Source organism: Coregonus clupeaformis, chromosome 37 (genome assembly GCF_020615455.1).
Source record: "Coregonus clupeaformis isolate EN_2021a chromosome 37, ASM2061545v1, whole genome shotgun sequence".
Taxonomy (NCBI): domain Eukaryota; kingdom Metazoa; phylum Chordata; class Actinopteri; order Salmoniformes; family Salmonidae; genus Coregonus; species Coregonus clupeaformis.
Window position 1 is genome coordinate 29,017,763 of NC_059228.1, and position 17,960 is coordinate 29,035,722.

General features: G+C 42.7%; 1 protein-coding gene across 2 annotated transcripts in view; it reads right to left on the minus strand.

Moving 5' to 3' along the window:
- The window catches only part of ttc27 (tetratricopeptide repeat domain 27), a 112,595-nt gene extending 94,899 nt beyond the window's left edge, over positions 1 to 17,696 (minus strand). Inside the window, exons 1-5 of one of the 2 annotated variants that reach the window (XM_041866363.2) lie at positions 17,629 to 17,696; positions 16,955 to 17,045; positions 9,324 to 9,504; positions 7,614 to 7,743; positions 567 to 707 (exon numbers count right to left, since the gene is read on the minus strand). In XM_041866363.2, the coding sequence (XP_041722297.1) occupies positions 567 to 707; positions 7,614 to 7,743; positions 9,324 to 9,504; positions 16,955 to 17,045 (543 nt within the window). In that variant the 5' untranslated portion in view covers positions 17,629 to 17,696. Of the gene's footprint in view, positions 1 to 566; positions 708 to 7,613; positions 7,744 to 9,323; positions 9,505 to 16,954; positions 17,264 to 17,628 lie in introns of those variants that run through there. The other variant, XM_041866362.2, reaches the window with a different exon arrangement.
- Positions 17,697 to 17,960: the final 264 nt, after the last annotated feature.

Here is a 17,960-nt window from a genome sequence, read left to right on the forward strand (position 1 = left end):
GTAGTTAAACAACTACTATTTAGCCATTACAGCTGTAAAATATTTACAGGTGACTGAGCTGCTGAAGGGAAGTGTGTACATGCCTTAGGAGTATGATTCACTACCTGACCCATTGTTTTATTCCTCCAAGAATAATAACTACGGTGAACTAATCTCCCTGTAATACCAGGATGCCAAAGTTTCAGCACGAAGGGAAGGGGTAAATAAATACATCTGGAGATGTATTAGTGTGCTGGCAATGGAGTGACAATGCACAGCATTCCTGTGTGTGTGTCTGTGTGTGGACAGGGAATGGAAATGCAGGAATAGGTTTCTGCACCCACATCCAATGATTCTCCCTGTTCCAGTGGCTTAGAGGGAGAAACGCAAATCAAGCACAGCACATCTGAAGGAATCATGTATGCATCAGTCTCCCTGACCAGAATCTTTGCTGTATTTCCTTTGTCTCTCAACTCATTTTTCTGTGTTGGGGAGAGACAATGGGGACGTGACGAGTGTCATTTCACAATCACAGCTTCAGCTAATGCCCAGATACAAAGTGATATCTCTGCTATGTTATCTCTTACCTGGAGGCTATCCAGATTTGCAGAGCAGTTGACCAGCAGGACCCTGGCCAGCAGCAGGAGGAAGGGATTCCCCACCAGGCAGTACACCGACTCTCCATCCAGGAGAAGAATGCTGAGCAGGGCTGAGGTCAGGGTCCCAGGCTGGGAGGGAGAGAGAGGACACAGAGGCAAGTTAGACTGGTATAGAAAATATCAATGATCTGTTGTGGCTCTGCTGCCCTGTCCCCTGAAGTAATGCCCGAGATGACAGCTCTACCCCTCTTGCCGTGCCCTTCAAGAGCCTTTCCGGCTCCTCCCGGCACCTTCCCACTTGGGAGGCTGATGGAGCCCAGCTGAGGGTCATTAGTCAATCGAGTGCGTGATTGGCTGGACAATCAGCCCCAACAGTTGACAGGTTGGGGCTCAAAGACTGAGTTTAAGAAAATGTATAACTTCAGTAACAAAGGTTAAGTTCCATATTTGTAAGCATTTCTGTTGGTAAATTATGTAATAAAGCCTAAGTTTGAACCGTTTACTCTGCCTCACTGAGCCTCTGTACCCTGAGACCGTGGCAGTGGCCTGTCCCCAGGCTCTGCCATAGTGGCTCTGCCATTTTCCTTTATGTGCTCATCAATGCACATATTCTATGTGACACAAAATGCAGTGGCACATTAGTGAAGGCATGCACTTATTGAGTTGATCTCCCTAGTTCCCAGGCCACAATGCATACATGGAGGAGCTCCATTTACAAGGGTCCTCTACACAACAAGGCAGATTAATCACAGCCTGGAAAATTCTTCAACAGCAGAATTACTGTCTCCTCTGGTGTAATGTGACACTACACTCTCACAAAACCTACACACATTCACTACATATGCACAAACACACATGCACACACTTTTACACTCATCATATGCTGCTGCTTGAGCAAGGCAGTTAACCCCCAACAACAACTGCTCCCCGGGTGCCGATGAAGTGGATGTCGATTAAGGCAGCCCCGCGCACCTCTCTGATTCAGAGGGGTTGGGTTAAATGCGGAAGACAAATTCCAGTCAAATGCATTCAGTTGTGGAACTGACTATGTATCCCCTTCGCTTCCTACTCTGTTCTGTAGTTTACTCTTATTATTATTAATCCTGATGCATAGTCACTTTACCATGCCTTCATGTACTTGAGGTAGATATGTACATCATACCCCTGCACATTGATCTGGTACTCCCTGTATATAGCTGCATTCTTGTGTATTTTATTCCTCGTGTTACCATTTCTGACCTGTTTCAAGAAGCTAGGCGTATGTCGCACCTTACTACTTCACAGGAGAGGCATTATATATTATATTATTATCCAAATACGTTTTTTTGGCAGAAATGCCTTCTGGAACATGTGAACTTTCATGTGCCTTAATAACAAACTTGTATGCCATCTGTAAATACAGAGCTGCTCATTATGTGTAGATAATCCTTTCTTCCGCAGCTTTTTTTTAAAGATATCATGAACTGAGGTGTTGCTACCGCTCTCAACATTGCTGTCCTGAAATTAACAGGCGCTATGGACAAAGATCAGTGGGAAAAAGTTGTTTTTGACTACTTTCTGGAGGACGACCGTGCCATGCTGACTCTCTGATACTGAAAATGAATCAGACGATGAATTATGTAAAAACATTTTAAATGAACCAGACATTATAGAGTCCTCTGATGACAGCGATGGGGAAGAAACGGCGACCAACAGTGTTGTCACAGAAGAAGTTGACCGACTTTTGAAATCGGTGGAATGCCCGGTGGAAGCTGAGAGATGATTGCCAAATGCGGAGAAAGTCGAAAAGAATACACTGAAGGCAGTTGAATAAAACACCTGTCTCCGGATTACATCTTGAAACTAAGAGCAACCATGGCATCCATGACAGAGGGAGAAGCAGTCATCCATGTAAGGCACTGCATCGCAGTGCTAGCTGTGCCACTAGAGATCCTGGTTCGAATCCAGGCTCTGTCGCAGCCGGCCGCGACCGGGAGACTCATGGGCAGCGCACAATTGGCCTAGCGTTGTCCAGGGTAGGGGAGGGAATGGCCGGCAGGGATGTAGCTCAGTTGATAGAGCATGGCGTTTGCAACGCCAGGGTTGTGGGTTCGATTCCCACGGGGGACCAGTATGAAAAAATATATATATATATGTATTCACTAACTGTAAGTCGCTCTGGATAAGAGCGTCTGCTAAATGACTAAAATGTAAATGTAAATGTAAATGTATTCGGGTAAGAGTCTAGCTACATTTTCAGATATTATACGTTTCTAATTTTGTCAGAAAGTCCTTTTCATTGCAAGTTAAAGCGTACTGTTAAATGTATGATCTGTGCAGTAATATTTTTCCTATCTCAGAAATCCATTTACATTGCTAGTTCTAGCCTAATGTTAGCTAGCTATCCAACATTGAACCTAGTTGGTTAGCTTTAGCTACCTGCAGATTCACGCATGGTGCATAGTAGTATTGCCACGTTCAAAACAACTGGGAACTCTGAAAAATATGAGGTCAAATCATGACGTCAGTGATCTTCAGGTCGGAAAGTCGGAGCTCTAGAAATAGGCCCGGGTTGCCGAGTTGGAACTCCGAGTTGGATGACCGTTCAAATCGATTTTTCCCCAGTCTGAGATTTCAGAGTTCCCAGTTGTTTTGAACACGGCATTAGAGTTGGGATTATGGTTCAATGTTTAGCTAGCTAGCTACTTGTCTAAACAAAAGACTCCACTATGCAAGTAACCATTTCACTGTACCGTTTACACATTCTGCATCCTGTGCATGTGACAAATAAACGTTGATTTTTATTTGATATAGTGTGTGTTTACCAGAGATGGTAATGTGAAGAACAACATGACCTGCACCAAAGTCAGATTAGGATATAGGCCAAGGACTAGATAGTGTATTTTTACTGCTACCTTTTGCTACTACTTTCACCACTTTTAGTCTTGAAATCTTTGGTTGTTTACTACACTACCTTACTTACTCTGTTAAGCACATGGCCTCACATGTGATCCTTAAAGAGATGGGTGGGGCTAAGGCTTAAGAGGGTGTGAACGATGCTGAATGGGTGTAGACAAAGAGCTCTCCAGTAGGTGTACCAAAACATTCAAGGGCCATTTTCTCAAAAGTGGGGTTACAAGTTTATCAACTTTCAAAGCAGAATTATTTTCCCATTGTTCCTCAACTGCAGTGTATGATATACAATTTTCTAGCTCTGAATCTCTACTTTCATCCCATGTATAAAAAAAACACAATTTCAAATGTTGCTACATAGGCCAGAATCAAAGTAGTGGGTCATATGTATTTTTTTGTATACTTATTTTTTTTACTCTGCATCGCTGGGAAGGGCTGGTAAGCAAGCATTTCACAGTAAAGTTCTACACCCGTTGTATTCGGCGCATGTGACAAAACCAAATATTTTGGGCGCCCGTCCCCCGGACGCTTGTTCCCGTTTTCTAAAAGTTTTGCGCATGTGCTTAGCAAAAAACCTGTCACTGATATACACACTTCTACTCAATGCAACACATATTGAATTAACTTCAAACTGTTCACTATAATAAAATATTGCATAAAATGTCTTATTTGCTTATATTTGCAAAGGCCTACCTGTGATTTGGCTAGAGGAAAGGGAGGAATATAAATGCATAATGATCTGCATGTCATTGTGGCATTAAGGGGAAAAGGCCTACTCTTCAGTTAACACAGACACTCTCCCTCCCTCAGTCACACACTCTCTCTATCTCCCGGTCATAAAAACACACACCACTATCTCTCTCCCACATACACACACACACTGCTCCCAAACAGAATGTAAGAAGAACCAGAAAGAGATAGATTGTTGATATAGTTTAGGCTTACATTAGGCCTACGTAAATCCTACATTTGAAGCACATCTCATGAGTAGCAGACCCTTTTCCTTCCTTCCTGGGTCAATCAAATTTGACTAGACCTCCTATCAAGTTAACATGTTGTTAGCTAGGTAGGTAACACGACTGAACAACGTTGTTTGTTATCAAACTAATACATTTAAAAACGGCCCGTGACATGGTTTGTGAAATTATATAGAATGTGCATGTTCTCTTTGCTGTAAAGCTGCAAGCATGCCTGTCACGAAGGTGTGCTCCATTCTCCCTCTCTATCACTCAGAGGCTGCATGACACCGAACTTGCAATTGCAAAGCCTACTCAGACTGGCCTGTGCTCTTGGTTATACCAAGCAATGAAATTATACAATGTATTAACATTGCTCACTCTGCGCGCTGCTTCAATGCATCAAATGTACAAATGTAACAAAAGACTCATCAGGGTCTACATCCCCACTCGCCTTCACGGTTAATTATATTTTTAAAAACGGATTGATGAATAGAGACGCAGGAAGAACGGACGGAGAGAAGCAGGTGAGTGATGGCTGCAAGGGGATGCGGCTGGCTCATCACAGCTGCCACACGTGAGATGTGCATGAAAGTGACATTATTGGACTGGTGCATACAAGAGACTATTAATTGCTGTCGCTTAAAATGTTTAAACTGAATTTATAAACAAAACTGACTTTAGAAACATTTTATAACAGGCGCCAACTGGTTCTTTAAATTGGTAGGGCCGAAAAAGGTGGTAGTATCATATGAAACGGTACTATGGTATTCTAAAATGTCATGACATTTTGGTACCGTGCTATTAACGTGGTCCAGTTATACCGTGCAACACTACTTCATCCCTCCCTCCACAGACTCACTCTATACATCCTCATTTTCCAGAGCAAATGGTATAAAGGGGTCATCTGTCCTCACCATTCATCAAACCATGTCAGAGTCACAACCCAGCGCTGCCACACACACAATCCTTGCGTCCAAAATCAAATCGGCTTCCAAAACAGCTGATGGCTGGAAATGTCTTCTCAGGGAAATAAAATGGTCTAAAAGGTCGAGCTCCTGTAGGTCAGGCCTGGGGAGGGAGGGTGGCTGTGGATACATTTTAAAAAGCAGTGTGTGCGTGTAGTTTAAGGAGAGAAAAGGATATGTTACTCAGGGTGTCTGTTAGTCGGCAAGTGCCGATAAAAATAAATAAAAGCCGATATAAAAAACTGATGCCGGCAAAAATGACCGGGAGGAAAAAAATCCCATTGCAAAATAATGCTTTTTATTCATTGATGGAAATACCAGTCGATATAAATAAGGTTGACTGTCATGCTCATCAGTCTATAGGTTAATTTGCATAATTTAGTGGAATTAAATTGGCCTGTGTGTATTTTCTTTAGTCATCATGCATCTTATTTTCCCAACACAGCTATCACATGTGCACAGCATACAGAGCCTATTTTGAACGGGATTTCTCCTGCTGATCCTCAGCTGGTTGCTGCTGGAGGAAAACATGCTTTCATAAGCCCATTCATTGCGCAACAATTCTAAATGCAATCGCGTGCTAAAAACCGTTTTGGTGCAGGATTAAAAAGGTTACTTTTTTATTACTCAACTGGTAATTGAAACGCACCTCCTATTCACTCATTCATTCATTCAAGTGCAGGCAACAGGCTATCAGCGCGTCACCCATTGCTTTACAATGTGAGCTGGAGGCAGTATGCATTTTGAAAACATAATTGTTTGAAACCTGAATGTATGATTTCACATTATGAGGCATGTCTCAAAGTAGCCTATAGGCAAAATTCGATCATGGAAACGTGGAAGCAATTATTTTATAAAGACATTGGCGGAACGTTTTCAAGTTTGGGGAAGCTTACAATTTATGCTACAATTTCTACCGTTCTGCACATTTTGGTGGAACAGTATAACTTCAATAATAATGTTTTATTTTCTCAAAATCATTGTCAAAAAAATCGGAATAATAATAATAAAAATCTAAAAGTTAAGTCAACTAATGCGAGCTCACCAACCTCTGCCATAAAGACATATTGATACACCAGTGATCCATTGGCGGCTAAAGAAATGAGCGAATGGAAGTTTTAGCCTACAGGCCAATGCAGCAGTAGGCCTAAAACTTCCATTGCTCTTTCACACCGTGGATTTCTGATTATCGAGGGGGAGATTGTTGGATTTTTTTCTTCAAATAGCTTACTGTGAAGAACTATAGTTTTAATATATTATCATTCGCAATGGATGTTAAAAAAACACTTTCCCACATTTCTGAGGAGCAGCCCAGGGACTCAACATCAGGACAGAGAAAACAGACACATGCTCATTGTTCACATGGAGCACTCCAAACAAAAGACAATGAAAAAATTGACAATCTCGTAAATGATGGTTATGAAATAAACCAAAACTTGCTTCTTGCAAGTGTAGCAGGTTGTGAACTCAGCAAACATTGTTTCCACTCCGAGAATGGCAAATGAGTGTAATTAACACACGCATTAACATAAATTAATGTTAACAAATGACGGGGATTAACGGTACATGTACTACTGGTGACATATGTAATGGGGAATTGATGAAAGGGGCAAACTATTCACACAATGAAAGCGCAAGAATTAGCGGGAGACAGCTGAGCCATTCTGGAGAGAGACTCGCCTATATCGTCGCCACACCCCTCCCCTTCTTCTCGTCTAAACATTTAAAATTATACTCAAGACACATTATCTTCACATTTTTGGAGCTCTCGCTCAGCTCAGTCCAAGCTCTTCTCTGTCCTGGCACCCCAATGGTAGAACCAGCTTCCCCCTGAAGCTAGGACAGCAGAGTCCCTGCCCATCTTCCGAAAACATCTGAAACCCTACCTCTTCAAACAGTATCTTAAATAATCCTCCTCCTCACCTCGACCCCCCCACTCCACCCCCCCTTTTAGCTCTGACTCTACTGAAACCTATGTTACTGAGGACAAATGTACTTTCTATGCCTGTGGTTGTCCCACCTAGGCATCTTAAGATGAATGCACTAACCGTAAGTCGCTCTGGATAAGAACGTCTGCTAAATAACAAAAATGTAACATTTGAGATGCTTTTCACTGAAGCTGCAACTCAATAATAGCTCAAATGGCTGGTAAATTAAAATCTTCCATGTCATGTTGTCCGGCGCCACATTTCCGTAAAAAAACCCTGCTGTTAGTGTACCTCAGTGAGGGAGGTGAGCAGGGCCGGGGGAAGCAGGTCAGGGACATGGATGGCGACAGGGGGACCCGTCCAGTTACTCTGGGCAAAGAGGTGCAGGCAGGCCGCCGCCAGGGCCAACAGAGCATTCTCCCTGAGAAAAAGAAGAAAGGAAAAAGAAAGCAATGTCACAATGAATAGGAGAGAGAGCAGTGAGGGAAAATAAATGAGAGAACAGAGTCTGGAGGACAGAGAGAAAGAACAATGATGGAGACCAGAGGGAAGGTATAGAACCCAGAACTATTAGACACTAGAGAAACACGAAAACAGGGAACAAAACAGAGGAGGAGGAGCAACAGAAAGGCTAGAGAACTAAATGAAAGGGAGTTCAGAGAAAGAAACATTAAAAGGAGGCTTCCCAAAAGAGCAAGCACAAGCTCAGTACAGAGATGGAGAGAGAATGAAACAGTAAAGACACGGTCATTTAATCTCCACACTGCGAATCAGGCCGGCAGCCTTCCGAAGCGGATACAGCGGGCTGCTCCAGTCCTCGCAGCAGGACTCATTCAATAGGGCGTCTGGGCTGTCCAGGCACAGATTCAGGGCAAAGAGGAACTGCTTCCCATCTCCCTTAGAGCAATTAAAGCTATGCATACATACAGGCCTCTCCAACACACCTAGCTGACTAACGCTGTAGCAGAAAATGGAAAGAGATTGAGAGAAATGATCCGATACAGAGGGGGATAGAGTAGCGACACCAGCTGAAATACCCATTCTCCCACAGATCTCCACGGGAGAGAAGGAGATGTTAAGCTGTTCTTATTAAAAATTAATAATTCAAGGGCAGCAGGAAGCTCCGTTCAGCGAGGGAACAGCCTGTGCCTGGTAATTCTCCCTCCAATCAATAAAGGTCACTGTGTACTAGGCCTGGGCATTATGTCCTACAAATCACCACAAAAAAATCTGACTTATGGGCGATTCATGATCCAATATATATCTAGATTTTTTCAAATGTTCTCTAAATAAGCTTTGTTGTGCAATTAAAAATCAAATACACTGCATTTCAAACAGTCAGCAATAATCTAATGAATTCAGGGGTTGTGAAATGATATTGTTATGAACACACCCTTCTGTCCATCTCCAACTGTTTAAACAGCTTGCTAGCCTGTCCACTTTGTTCAAATATTGAAATCAAGTGGCCTACCTTATTTCTCAGAATGAGAACGAGTTGCAATTCCTATAATTGTGTTTTATGCTTAATGCACATTTATAAAACAGACTAGACAGCTAATATAAAAGTAATTGGCTAAAATGCTGCAAGTGGAACGTGGTACCCCAATGCCGCGCGCAACAAACTGAGCATTCATTTACCAGAATCAATATTAATTGATACTCCTGTTTCAGTAGTGTCTGCTCTGTGTGCAATTTGAGGAGTTGAGACATAATAAGGTTATCATTAGAAAGGTTAACTTCTCTATTATAGTAAGATAATTGTATTCATTCATAGTGCTGTACACTTAAAAAGGCAATCTGTCGGCTTATATGAATGAATATTACATCTTGTTTAGCCTTGTTTATAATAGACTAACGCAGTGGTCACCAACTTTGGCCCTGGAGAGCTACAGAGTATGCATGCTTTTGTTCCAGCCCAACACTAAAACACTTGATTCAATGAATTGATTAACATTGAATAAGGTGTCAGCATGAGATCCCTACTCAGTTATTGTTTCTTACCGGTCAGCCTTGTCCTCCTGTGTGCTGTCGTTGAGGTAGGCCAGGACCCGTCTCTCCAGGTAGGCATCGATGGCCTCTCCATCGCCGCTGTCTCCACCACCGAGCAGGTCCAGGACCTGAGGACTTAGCAGCACCGCCTCAAAGTCCCCATCGAACAGGGACTGCAGCAGGGGACCCGCCTCTGGCAGGCAAAAAAGTAGAAGCAGTGAGATAAAGGGGCAACACAAGAAGCTGCCAATGACATCGTCAGAGATGTGTCTTGTGTATCTGTAATAATGGGTGGCTCAATACATATGACAGGCTATGTATAAGAAAGTATTTAGTTCTTCTGACGCCACCACAATTTTGCTATTGTCTGTCCATGGTTTTTCCTTTGTCTGCCTGGCGTAGTCTCATATTTCTCTGTGGAACGCCCATTAGCTTTGAAAGGTATATTTGGGTGCAGCCTCATTGTTTGAAATAGATGGATCATTATCCCTCAGATACCTCTATATCCAATTCAAATTACCTTAAAAAGGCTACTTGTTTAGAGTCAAAGTATTACAGCCGAACCATCTCGTTATTGTTGTCCCAGAACCATTACCATCCAGGAATGGAGAAAATCAAGCATCCCGCTGGACCATACGCTCTACCTCACTCCAAGGCCCTATTACCTCCACAACATACCCACTCTCATTTGTCTTATATTGTTTCTCACAGATTATTAATCTAACTCCTTATTCTCATTAGGAAGATGAGCATATTGAACAATGCCCTGCAGAAGATCATTTGGTGTGTGTGCGCAGGCTTTTGGCTGTTGGAGGGGCATTGCTGAAGGGGGAGGAATTATAAAGAGAACAGTCTAGCTATGAGGCCAAGGTGTCTCGGCCTGGTGTAATTGTATTTTATGCATTGGTTGTGTGCTCGGCTTCAGCGTCTCTCCAGCTTTCATTAGTTCTTTATTTGAGCAGGGAGGCTGGCTGGGCTCATTAGCATTGATTGCATTGTGCTCCCCTGATGGGAGTGAGTGAGGACAGAGAGAGAGAGCAATGGGAAAGATGAGAGGCTGGGTATACAGCAGCAGAAAACCTGAGCAAACTAAAACGGCCCCGTAAACTGGCAAACAGACACAGGGTGCGTCCCAATAATCTCTAGTCCCCACAAATGTAAAAGCATTGGAATGGTGTAGGCATGGGCTAGAGGGAGTTTCCATAAACCAGTAATTTCCTTTCAAATCCATGAAAGGAAGTGAACAATTGCACACTTCGGGAGAAAATAGATTGGGACACACCCACAGTACACCAAAGCCAATGCTTTCACTGATAAAGCTGCAGGGTCGTTCCACATGATTTCAATCACTTTCTGACTGCACCACTTTTGAATTGAATGAATCCTTCCATATATGTTTGCCCATGGAAGAAGTGGTCAGAAAGTGACGTTTTGGAACTGAATGCCAAAACATTCAGGAGATGGAGGTGCTCAAAGTTGGCCCATTTTGCATATCCCCACCCTACCATGAGACATCCATGTCTTCATCCCGGAAAAAGATAAACGGTTGAGTTTGATATCATTTCAAAGCTTACAAGAGGGTTGTAAAACGTATAATGTATTGGGAAAAAATGTCATTTTCTAAGCTTTAACGTCAATTATCTAAAAACACCTAAAATGATTTTTTCATGTTCACATATACTGAGTATACAAAACATTAGGAACACCTGCTCTTTCCATGACAGACTGACCAGGTGAATCCAGGTGAAAGTTATGATCCCTTATTGATGTCACTTGTTAAATCAACTTCAAATCAATGTAGATGAAAGGGAGGAGACAGGTTAAAGAAGGATTTTTAAGCCTTGAGACATGGATTGTGTGTGTGCCATTCAGAGCGTGAATGGGCAAGACAAAATATTTAGTTGGGTTTTTCAAGCTCAACTGTTTCCCATGTGTATCAAGAATGGTCCAACACCCAAAAGATATCCAGCCAACTTGACAACTGTGGGAAGCATTGGAGTCAACATTTTTTTTTTTTTATCACAAAAAATGATAGATGGTATGTGACAGAATACTATTGAATACAGGGTGGATCTCATGTTTTGGCTGATAAATGTACTAAAATGTGAATAAAGTTGACATTTCAACTTTCAAATGGTACGACAAAGATGGTTGAAGGTCCACACAGAGAATGTTGACTCGAGTCGGAATATCCATTGTTATAAATTAAACTTTCAATCTTTCATTGAAAACCTATTGCATTCATAGAAATATAGATCATAGAATAGATATTCCCATTGAAGTTACAATCAACGGTGGGTGGACCAGCCATCTTTCTGGTAGTAATTGGAAGTTAAAGTTTAATTTCCATTTAATGTCAATGGTGTACCAGCTGAATTGCAGGGGTCTGAAAGGATAGGTCCATTCTATGAATTATATTTCTATGATTGAAATGACACCCACCTTGTATTCAAGAGCATGCTGTGTCTCAACCAATGATGGGCACAACACAAACACTTCTGATTATGTAAAATAGGGTCTAAGCTACAATGTGAAAAATTAGAATAATCGGAGTTGATGCGTTTTTGACAATTGACATTGAAGGTAGACTCCGCTAAATGCCGTTGCCACGAGCAGCACCACAGATATTATTAGAAGCGAGATGCAAGACTTCGCTCTCAGTCACACATAGCATCTGCACGTGCCTAGGTTCACTTCGCAACGTGTTAGCCAGGGCACCAAAACAGCGGAGAAGTTGAGCCTCGTGCTTCAACCATCTTAGTTGATGCGGAAATTGACCCACTATGCTGTTCACTTTCTGCATCTATGTCAAATTGCTGAGTCTACCTTTAAAGCTTTAATAGGCAATTGCTGCTTGACTGGCCTGTGAGGTATGGAGATATTTCACCTCACTACAGATCTAATGAAACCCAGAGGCAGCAGAGCCGAGAGAGGGAGGGAGGGAGGGTGAGAGAAGGAGAAAGGGAGATGAGATCAAATTAAACCCCAGGGTATGACCTCTCAACCACTTAATAACATTTCAGCAATTCAAATCTATTTCAGATTTGTCAAGAAACTGAAATTATGGAAAACAATTGGACCTCAAATCAGTCAGTAATTCATAAAGGTCCTCACATTGAGCAGTCGATGTAAGGCAATTCAATATGGGAGAAATATGATTCTGAATTGCCCAGGGCCTCAATATTCAAGCAATATTTAATACATTAGTGTAGATTTCAGAATAGTCAGTGCAACAGCCTCATATCTCCTACAAGGGCACGTATAGGAACAGGGAGGGAACTAACTACACTGAACAAAAATATAAACGCAACATGTAAAGTGTTGGTCTCATGTCTCATGAGCTGAAATAAAAGATCCCAGAAATGTTATATAAACACAAAAAGCTTATCTCTCTCAAATGTTGGGCACAAATTTGTTTACATCCATGTTAGTGAGCATTTCTACTTTGCCAAGATGATCCATCCACCTGACAGGTGTAGCATATCAAGGTGTGGCATTCCAGCCACCCCAGACAGCTGATGAAACTGTGGGTTTGCACAACTGAAGAATTTCTGCACAAACTGTCTCAGGGAAGCTCATCTGCGTGCTCGTCGTCATCTTCACCAGGGTCTTGTGACCTGCGTGTAGTTCGGCGTTGTAAAATACTTCAGTGGGCAAATGCTCACCTTCGATGGCCACTGGCACGCTAGAGAAGTGTGCTCGTCACAGATGAATCCCGGTTCCAACTGTACCAGGCAGATGGCAGACAGCATGTCTGGCGTCATGTGGGCGAGTGGTTTGCTGATGTCAACGTTGTGAACAGAGTGCCCCATGGAGGCAGTGGGGTTAAGGTACATTATATATACAAAAGTATGTGGACACCCCAAAATTAGTGGCTTTGGCTATTTCAGCCACACCCGTTGCTGACAGGTGTATAAAATCGAGCACACAGCCATGCAATCTCCATAGACAAACATCGGCAGTAGAATGGCCTTACTGAAGTGCTCAGTGACTTTCAAAGTGGCACTGTCATAGGATGCCACCTTTCCAAAAGTCAGTTCGTCAAATTTCTGCCCTGCTAGAGCTGAACCGGTCAACTGTAAGTGCTGTTACTGTGAGTGGAACGTCTAGGAGCAACAACGGCTCAGCCGCGAAGTGGTAGGCCACACAAGCTCACAGAACGGGACCGCCGAGTGCTGAAGCGCATACAAATCGTCTGTCCTCGATTGTAACACTCACTACAGAGTTCCAAACTGCCTCTAGAAGCAACGTCAGCACAATAACTGTTCGTCGGGAGGTTCATGAAGTGGGTTTCCATGGCCGAGCAGCCGCACACAAGCCTAAGATCACCATGTGCAATGTCAAGCGTCGGCTGGAGTGGTGTAAATCTCACCGCCATTGGACTATGGAGCAGTGGAAACGCGTTCTCTGGAGGGATAAATCATGCTTCACCATCTGGAATCCGACTGATAAATCTGGGTTTGGCGGATGCCAGAAGAACACTATCTGCCCCAATGCATAGTGCCAACTGTAAAGTTTGGTGAAGGAGGAATAATGGTCTGGGGCTGTTTTTCATGGTTCAGGCTCCTTAGTTCCAGTGAACGGAAATCTTAACGCTACAGCATACAATGGCATTCTAGACGACTCTGTGCTTCCATCTTTGTGGCAACAGTTTGGAGAAGGCCCTTTCCTGTTTCTGTATGACAATACCCCAGTGCACAAAGCAAGGTCCATACAGAAAATGGTTTGTCGAGATCGTGTGGAAGAACTTGATTTCATTGTATGTGGTGAAGGTAGGAAACAACACCTCCACTTCGCTGATCCTCAACACAGGGGCCCCACAAGGGTGCATGCTCAGCCCCCTCCTGTACTCCCTGTTCACCCATGACTGCGTGGCCACGCATGCCTCCAACTCAATCATCAAGTTTGCAGACGACACAACAGTAGTAGGCCTGATTACCAACAATGATGAGACAGCCTACAGGGAGGAGGTGAGGGCCCTGGCGGAGTGGTGCAGGAAAATAACCTCTCCCTCAACATCAACAAAATGAAGGAGCTGATCGTGGACTTCAGGGAACAGCAGAGGGATCACGCCCCTATCCACATCGACGGGACCACAGCGGAGAAGCTCTCCAGAGGGTGGTGCTGTGCTGTCTGCCCAACGCATCAACGGGGGCACACTGCCTGCCCTCCAGGACACCTATAGCACCCAATGTCACAGGAAGGCCAAAAGGATAATCAAGGACATCAACCACCCGAGCTACGGCTTGTTCACCCCGCTACCATCCAGAAGGCGAGGTCAGTACAGGTGCATCAAAGCTGGGACCGAGAGACTGAAAAACAGCTTCTATCTCAAGGCCATCAGACTGTTAAATAGCCATCACTAGCCGGGTACCACCCGGTTATTCAACCCTGAACCTTAGAGGCTGCTGCCCTATATACATAGACATGGAATCACTGGTTACTTTAATAAATGGAACACAAGTCACTTGAATAATCTTTACATACTGCTTTACTCATTTCATATGTATATACTGTATTCTATTCTGTATTTTAGTCAATGCCACTCCAACATTGCTCGTCCTAATATTTATATATTTCTTAATTCCATTCTTATACTTTTAGATTTATGTGTATTGTTGTGAATTGTTAGATACTACTGCACTGTTGGAGCTAGGAAAACAAGCATTTCGCTACACCCACAATAACATCTGCTAAATATGTGTATGTGACCAAAAAAATGTGATTTGATTTGACTGGCCTGCACAGAGCCCTGACCTCAACCCCATCGAACACCTTTGGGATTAATTGGAACGCAGACTGCGAGCCAGCCCTAATCGCCCAACATCTGTGTCTGACCTCACTAATGCTCGTGGCTGAATGGAAGCAAGTCCCCACAGCAATGTTCCAACATCTAGTGGAAAGCCTACCCAGAAGAGTGGAGGCTGTTATAGCAGCAAAGGGGGGACCAACTCCATATTAATGCCCATGATTTTGGAATGAGATGTTCGACAAGCAGGTATCCACATACACTACATGACCAAAAGTATCTGTGACCAACAGATGCATATCTGTATTCCCAGTCATGTGAAATCCATAGATTAGGGCCTAATTAATGTATTTAAATTGACTGATTTCCTAATATGACTGTAACTCATTAAAATCTTTGAAATAGTTGTGTTTATATTTTTGTTCAGTGTACATTTATTTGTATGTCATCTGTGTAGACTTGCTGGATAAAAAATATATACTTGCAGTGTAGTGGAAAGCAGACCAACATCACATTTACAATACATTATTTCAATCCAATCTGATGTCAGAAATTGCAGAGATTATATGTGTTTTGTTGATGGGTGATGTCTCAAAAGCATAGCCTAGTTTGCTAAATCCAAATGGAGACCAACATAGAGCATGTCATGTCTATTCTGACAACAGCACATAAAACCAGCCCAGACAACCATTACATAGCTACATCACTTGGTAAAGCTAACCTTACTGCGCCATCAGTGCCTGGATGATGGGCGAGATTTATATGATGACATGGCTGATTATTGTGCAAAGCCAGTGACCTCGGATTTAGCACAGATGAGCATAAATGTCAAGAAAATAGGCGAGCATATAGAAAATAGCGCCCGTGCATGGTGATTGTCCATAGGGTCTTACGTTCTTTCATGGGGGATGGGATGCTTCGCCCCACTGTGCTGTCATAAACGTGCGTGGCCACAGCCTCAATGCAGTAAATTGACAGTGTTCAGCGAAAGAACCTGACAGCAATTAACTCACTATTGCTGCCTCTAGTGTAGCGAGAACGAACACATTACGGAGATCAAAGCTACCGGTTAGTTGAACTAGCTAAACAAAACTATCTACCGTATATATTTTGGACATTTGCATCCTCACGGGGGGATGCGTCACCATGGGTTGGAATGTAATCAGTCCAAACAGTCGCAAAATTGAATGTTTTCAGGTAGGTCCCTCCCCGTTTCGTTTGTTTACGAAACGTTTTGCAAAAGAATTGGCGTAATGGAATACGCTCCTGGTGGGAGTCGGTACATAGCTAGCTCGCTAAGTAGATACCTGTATATTATTGGTGACATAGTTAGCTGGTACCTAACTATCTGTGACGTTATATTCCAAATTTAAAAGTTAGAGTATGAGATGAATACCCAGTCAATTAGATGAACATGTGCCTAAATTCACTGCCCGGTCTAGCCTTTGTAGCTAGTAGTGCGCTACTCCGTTCTCTCGGCTACAGTGTTTTAGCTAGGCTGTCTCTCCCACAAGTTCAGCTAATTTGCTTGGTACAGTAGCTAACTAGCAAGCATTCAAACCTGTATTTTAACGAACTGGCTAGTTCAATTAATCATATCACGTAGCCTTAATATTGAACCTTGGTGAAACATTCCACATTCATCAAATGACATCAAACCATTGACAAACCGACGGACAGTGGCGATAACTGTGTGCCATATGTCTCCACATTATATTAGCTGTAGTTACCGAACGTTAGCTGAAGGTAACGTTATTAGCCACCACCAAGCTAGCCATCGTTTAATTGTACCTACAATTCTCACAAAACACAAACTTTGCTAAATCTACACCAAAATAAATGTAAAGTATGATAACAATACTGCTTTTCGAAAAAATGATTAATAATCTCTCACCTGCAGAGCTGAAAACATTCTGCTTCCATTCCGTTGCCTCGCTTGGTTTCAGAAAACCTCGGAGCACAGGAATCTCAGTCTCCCGCACCATCTCAAAATGTGATTTGCAACAGTCGTACAATGAAGTCAATACTGTTTCCAACCAGGATCGGCGTAATTGTAAATTGACAATATATAACCTTACTGCTGTAATGTAGCCTATTTCAATTGAATGGTATACATTTGTTTATTTCAACACATGTGCAGTGAGTGGCAACAGTGAGCAGCCATGACAGATACGCATTGCATCATGGGAAAACTAATCAGGAGGCTATGGAAGCCCATTTCCGAACACCCCCAAAATGTAAAATGTCGATACAAAAATGTAAAATGTCGGTACTATCACAATGTCGAGATATGTAAGTACAATGTTCACTAAGTAGACATTTCGAGAAACTTCGGTCAAATTTTAGAGATACTAACTCAAAATGTTGAGATAGTAGAACATATGTTTCTTCATTTGTAGCATTATGTGGCGATTTCCATTATACACGTTGCAGAGATCAGCACAGCAGGTTCCTCATTTATAACCACCGTGTACATTTTACAGTAAATATCTGCATGCGCTATTTCTGCAAAGACTGCGCAGTCACAAAAATATTGAGATATATAAACTTGGCGCACGCCATACATACCCATGTTTCCCGTTATAAATCATACATTTTGAACCTGTGCACATGTGAACTAGCCAGTGGCGACCCATCATTCAGGGCAGATGGGGCTCGTTTTGAGCCACACCTGTTTTGCATGTTATTTTGGCATTAATACATGTCACATATCAGTTTGCAAACAATGTAAAAAAAAAAAAAACATATATGAGTTAATAAAGCCACATACAAACTTGGTCTCTTTGTTGCTTTCTTGAGTAAGGCAGCTCCAAAATGCAGGCGTTTCAGCCTAGCTCAGTGCTTTCTGTGGTGGTGGGGCAGCCAGCGGAAAATACGGACCATAGGGGTTTTAGGCTAAA